The sequence below is a fragment of the Anneissia japonica genome, unplaced genomic scaffold (assembly GCF_011630105.1).
Source record: "Anneissia japonica isolate Jap-2015-1 unplaced genomic scaffold, ASM1163010v1 scaffold288284_len1145801_cov181, whole genome shotgun sequence".
In the NCBI taxonomy this organism is placed as follows: Eukaryota; Metazoa; Echinodermata; class Crinoidea; order Comatulida; family Comatulidae; genus Anneissia; species Anneissia japonica.
In genome coordinates this window covers 284,676-290,507 of record NW_022712730.1, presented here as the reverse complement: position 1 = coordinate 290,507, position 5,832 = coordinate 284,676, and the positions used below count along the sequence as shown (strand labels likewise).

Here is a 5,832-nt window from a genome sequence, read left to right as displayed (position 1 = left end):
AGATGGAAAAAAAAAAATCACAAGACAAAACAAACTACAAAGCGATTTGTTTTTCCCTGTTCATTGGGTCCACATGCTTTTAGTGTTGCAGCCATATTGGCACAGTAACAAACAACCCAACCAGGTACCCATTTATGATCCTGGCCGGAGAGAAGCAATGCAGATAAAGCGCATTGGTCAAGGACACAGGCGAAGTACTCATCTAGGATTGAAACCCAGAGGTTGGGAAACCAAACCGTTTAATTTTTATCTTCTTGCACAAATTAGTTGAATTTATTGATAAATTTGAGAATAATGCTAATTGTAACATTTTTACCCCTCAGAACAATCATTGCTGGTATGGCGACTGGAAGTATTGTTGCGTTCCGAATCAATTTTCACAAGTGGCACCATGAATATCGAGAAGCTTATTAAACCGACTCAACCTGAAGACTTGGAGTGCTGTTTTGGACAAATATGGAAACACAGACTAAATTGACTCCATGTTGGGAATCTGTAGATAGAGTGTGAAAGAATTTAGCTGAAGAGGTCAAAACGAAACTGGGTTCTTAAAACTCACCAATCTGCAACAGATATCCCTGCAAGAAATGCAAAAACAATCTTGAGTTGGGATTTTCCACTCTAGAGAATTGTTTTTGCTAATATTTACCATTTTAAAAGACAACCATTAACAAAATAAAGCCTTTGCTGCCTGAGAAAACGAATCTAAGCTATCATTGACAACATGATCTCAGCTGTCTTTGACAAAATGTATTTTAACAATATCTCCCTTGATATAAAAATTATCAAATTGTCAATATTTAGAATGTAATATAGTATATAACTATTTGGACCAAGATTATTTTTCCAAATTCAGACCAGCAAGATGAGGCCAATAGATTATTACATAGAATAAAGAAAAAACAATTAGTAAAAGTAAACATTTATTATTATTAACATTATTATTAATATTAATATTTATTGTTATTATTAATATGTTTGATATTGATACATTTTTATAGTTTTATTATCAGATATAAAAACATAATATTTATTAACATTAAGTGATATTATTGCTATTGTTGTAGAAATTATTATTTATTTCTTTTTTATTGCGGATATTATTGTGAAGGTTTTTTTAATGTGAGAGTATAACATTGTTTTCAACAGAGAGCAATTAGGTTTAAGTAGTTAAACAAGATTTGATACGTTGTTTGGTTGCCATCAAGTTTTGATTATTGTGCAAAGTAATTATAGTGAATTGAATGGTGTAAAATTGTGGTGCACCGTAGAAGAAAGACGAAAATGCATTTGACCTTTAACCTTTGTTTTTCTGGAAACTCCCAACTTTGTTTTAACATTTACAGTCTTTTTTATGAATGCAATTTATTGATCAATTGTCCCTGATTAATTCTTAAAATGTCACAAACAAAATGATTTGTGAATAGTTTTCTAATGGTGTTGATGAATACATAGGTACAACATATGGGTTTCACATTAATTTTGGGGTTATAGTGGTTTTGTTTTTTTTTTTAAGATAGCTTTGAAAATTTCCTTCATTTTCATCTTTTCTAATAGTTGTTATAATTTTCAATATTATTTTTTTCCTTTACACCATAAATGGACTAATGAATTTTAAATGAGAGACAAATTTTCATACCTGACAAGTCCACGCATAGAGGGTGCTAGAGAGGTATTTGATGCAGACATTATATTATTGCCTTTTTAAACTCTTTAAGTTGAAACGTATCTAAAGTTGTTAGGACTCGCATTTATATTCTGAGCTTCGTAAAATATTGTTATTCAATAGCTTCAGCTGTAGATTAGTTGCGGCAATTTTTTTTTTTTTTGTTAACTTAAAAAAGTGGTTGAAAAATAATTTTATACCAATATATGTTTCTTGATGTTATAATTCTAATATTTTGTACATGTAAGACATGTACGTATGTATGTGTATATATAATTATTGGTCTATTGCATCTTTTTGTATATAAAGCGTGAAAAGGCCACATAAACATGCAATACGAATGAATGAAAACAAGCTGATAATATTTAGAGAGCATAAATGTAGCGCCCTCGTCGTTCTGTTTCACTTGTGTTCGTGGCAAATTTGGTTGGTACTTCTGCCTCCTTTAGTGTAGTCAATGTTTTATTTTCTTTTAATGACGTTCTTGATTAATACTTTTTGTGCGATAATGCAAGCATCACCTTGATCTTTAGGATAAGTGTTAATTCAATAAATTGTCATTAAAACCTTAACTATGTATAATATTCAATGTTTATCATGTCATTCTGCTAATCCAAGAGTTTGTATTTTGTATTTCTTAAGCAGTGGTCTACCGCATATTTCAATCAGGCTCACTTGATCAATGGACCATTCCACTATAATGGACCATTCCACTATGCCCCGCCCCCTGGATATTGTTGCTAAGGTCACACATGAACATGCATTTGTTGGACAACATGTGTGCATGTTGGAAACGCGCGTATTCCTGGCATTGTTCTGATTGGTCAGTTGTTAATTTTGATTGACACTTCGGAAAGGTCCATTATCTCTTGCATGTAAATTGCATTCTGTCAACGCGTAATCCATCTCAAGAGTGGTCCTGCACGTATACAGTGTGATGATCCATAATGTAGGCCTATAGAGGGCAGTCTGCATGCTGCACTCAATTATCGCAAGGTGTAGATTTTTTTGCATACTCAACTGGCATAAAACTTTAAATCATGTTATCACATCATTAACTCAATGATTATATATGTGTTGTTTCATGTTAAATTATTGCATAAATACACCAAACAGGTTTTTTTTTTTCTCCCCTGTTGATTCAAAGCCATAAATTAGAAATTAGATTCCTGAAATACTGTCATGGTCAAATGCACTTAATTACTTGTTCATCTTTTTATCCTACTTTCTCACAAAATCCTGGTAACCTTTCTATACGCAGTGCTTGAACTTGGGATTTTGCCTTGCTATATTTATTTTCATTGTACACACTATATTATTGTACTGTAGTAATTATAGACGACCAGTGAGAGTCGATAAGTTAGAAAAACAAGGATTAATAAATGGGAAACAATGAAACAGATTGCAATGAAATTTATTTACCAAATGCGTATTTTAGATACATTTCAGTTTCGTATTCATATATAATTTACATGGCAGTAAATTGGAATTCTGTAAAGAGATTTATATAACGTTTTTGCAAGCAGTAAATAGGAATATTTGGGATCACAGAAAAGTGGTCTTTAATTAGAGGGGGAGATTGATTGTATTTATAATTTTATATAATAATATGATTTCGTAGATACGCAAGTCTAAACAAAATAACATTTCAATTTATTCTTCTACATTTGTCCGTTTAATGTTTGTCTAGGATTCGTTTCTGTCTTTTTCCTTTCTTCTATTTGGAATTACTGGTCTAACTGGTTGTCTGGTCTGCTTGGTTGTTTTCCACCTGGTATTTCTGTTCTGCCTGTTTGTTCTGCATCAGGCGATTCTGTTCTGCCTGGTTGTCCCCCATCTGGTATTTCTGGTCTACTTGGTTCACCTGGTATTTCTGTTCTGCCTGTTTGTTCTTCATCTGGCCTTTCTGTTCTACATGGTCGTTCTTCACCATGCATTCCTGGTCTTCCATGTCTACCGGGTGGTTTACCGTATCTGCCTGGTCGTTCTCCGTCTGTTCTGCTGGGTCTGCTTGGTAATACTTCGCCTGGTATTTCTGGCCTGCCTGTTCGTTCTCCATCTGGCATTTCTGGTCTACCTGTGCTATTTGGTTCTCCGCCTGGCATTTCTGGTCTACATGGATGTTCTCCATCGGGCATTTCTGGTTTATCTGGTCGGAATCTGCCTGGTCTCCGTTCTGGTAGACCTGGTCTCTGCCCTAGTCTACTAGGTCTACCTCCTCGTGATGGTGGGTGTCCAAGGACATCAGATAAACAAAGTCCAATAGCCAATAGAATCAATAAATTCAACTTTACCGATGTCATTCTGTAAGGGGAAAATAGTGTATAATTATTATTAATTGTTTTTGATCTGCGTCTGTTTGAGCAAGTTGTTTGTTTTGAATACAATGGATCTTTCCACTAAGCCCCGCCCCTTGGATTTTGTTGCCAAGGTCCCACAAGACGGACGATTTTTAAAACATACGCGAACACGTGCGTTTATTGTGGGACAACCACTGATCTCCACTATATAGCATAATCTAGTCTAGTCTAGTTGTCAGATGGTTTGAAAAAAAAAATTCCCACGTTAAATTTAAATTTATTATTGAAAACTATTGCAAGAATCGTCATTTTTAACTGCAATTTAAACAAATGCCACGAGAAACTTTTCCAAACTGGTACGTCACTTAGGCCCTCCAGCATGGCGTCGGAGGCCTCACTTTCTTCTGTACCAGGATTGGCAGATGAGCGATCCAGCTATTTATATAGTAGAGATCAGTGGGGACAACACGTGTGTTTGTGAGACGCGCGCGTATTCCTAGTTCTGTTCTGATTAGTCAGTTTTTACGTTTGACACTCTGAAAAGGTCTTGCATTTCAGCCCTCCAGATGAAAAACGAGAGCAGCAGATGGGATGAACTGGGTACAAAATGTTAACAGTGGATCTCTGTTGATTAGCTTAGCTGACTTAGCTATGCTGCTGTCTAAAAGTGTTATCATTGCTGCATCATTGAAGTTATCAGTGACGGCTTTGAGTCTGAAATCTGGGGTTGGGGAGGGGAACGGTAAAGATTTAAGTAATGGGGATAGAAAATTAACACATTGCTAGTATAAGCACACTACTGGATAAGCGACTGCCCTGCATCAACTTCATTGAAGCGATTGATATATGATATTGATATGATGGGGGTGGGAGGAACGCAACACCACAACGCACGTGCACAACGGATCATTTTTAATGACGAACCGCCACTGACAAGCAGCATACATTGTCACACACTCTAGCATACATAATGGAATATTCAAATAGGCCTGTATATGTTACTCATCTATTATATACCCTGAACCACTCTATGAACGACATCGACTTGAGAAACTACGGACATGGGTAAATAATAATTAATTATAACGGAGCTCAAATGGGAACAAGATGTTGTAATCGTATCAAGCTCAGTCCATTCAGTTGTATGGAAAAAGTGTCTCTGGTGGGATTCGAACCTGCAACTTTTTGTCAAATCCTATAGCATATACGTGTAGATTTAATCCCCAGTCACATAGTGGAGCGATTAATTACCTTCTTTTGATGATTTATGTATATATTTAATAGTGTTAACGGCTATCTTGATTTATATTTCAGTGTATACTATTATTTGTTTCTAGCCGTACTTATTGTGTAATGGAGTATATCTGGTGGTATTTGAATCTGTTTAACCATGAAGCCTCCGTGGTCTAATGGTTATGACGCTCGCCTTGACAGCGAGAGGTCGCATGTTCGAGTCCCGCCAGAGGCATTTTATTACACAGTTTATTTATTCGTTTATTTACAGGACTACATTCGTTGCGAGCTATGCTACACGATGTATTATTATGTCCTTTATTCGAACACTGTAATTACCTTCCTTTGATGATTTATGTATATATTTAACAGTGTTAACGGCTATCTTGATTTATATTTCAGTGTATACTATTATTTGTTTCTAGCCGTACTTATTATGTAATGGAGTATATCTGGTGGTATTTGAATTTGTTTAACCATGAAGCCTCCGTGGTCTAATGGTTATGACGCTCGCCTTGACAGCGAGAGGTCGCAGGTTCGAGTCCCGCCAGAGGAATTTTATTACACAATTTATTTATTCGTTTATTTACAGGACTACATTCGTTGCGAGCTATGCTACACGATGTATTATTA

The 5,832-nt window shown here is 35.5% G+C and overlaps 2 protein-coding genes across 2 annotated transcripts in view; one reads left to right on the top strand and one right to left on the bottom strand.

The window, feature by feature from the left end:
• Window positions 1–3,064, top strand: part of LOC117108142 (lipopolysaccharide-responsive and beige-like anchor protein) — a 17,175-nt gene extending 14,111 nt beyond the window's left edge. Inside the window, exon 16 of the mRNA XM_033250095.1 lies at window positions 324–3,064. Within this exon, the coding sequence (XP_033105986.1) occupies window positions 324–414 (91 nt within the window). The 3' untranslated portion in view covers window positions 415–3,064. The remainder of the gene's footprint in view (window positions 1–323) is intronic.
• A 329-nt stretch (window positions 3,065–3,393) lies between these two features.
• Window positions 3,394–3,969, bottom strand: LOC117108141 (cuticle collagen 34-like). The gene has a single exon (XM_033250094.1). It carries the CDS (start codon window positions 3,967–3,969, stop codon window positions 3,394–3,396), a length of 576 nt encoding a protein of 191 aa, XP_033105985.1.
• Between the last annotated feature and the right edge of the window lie 1,863 nt (window positions 3,970–5,832).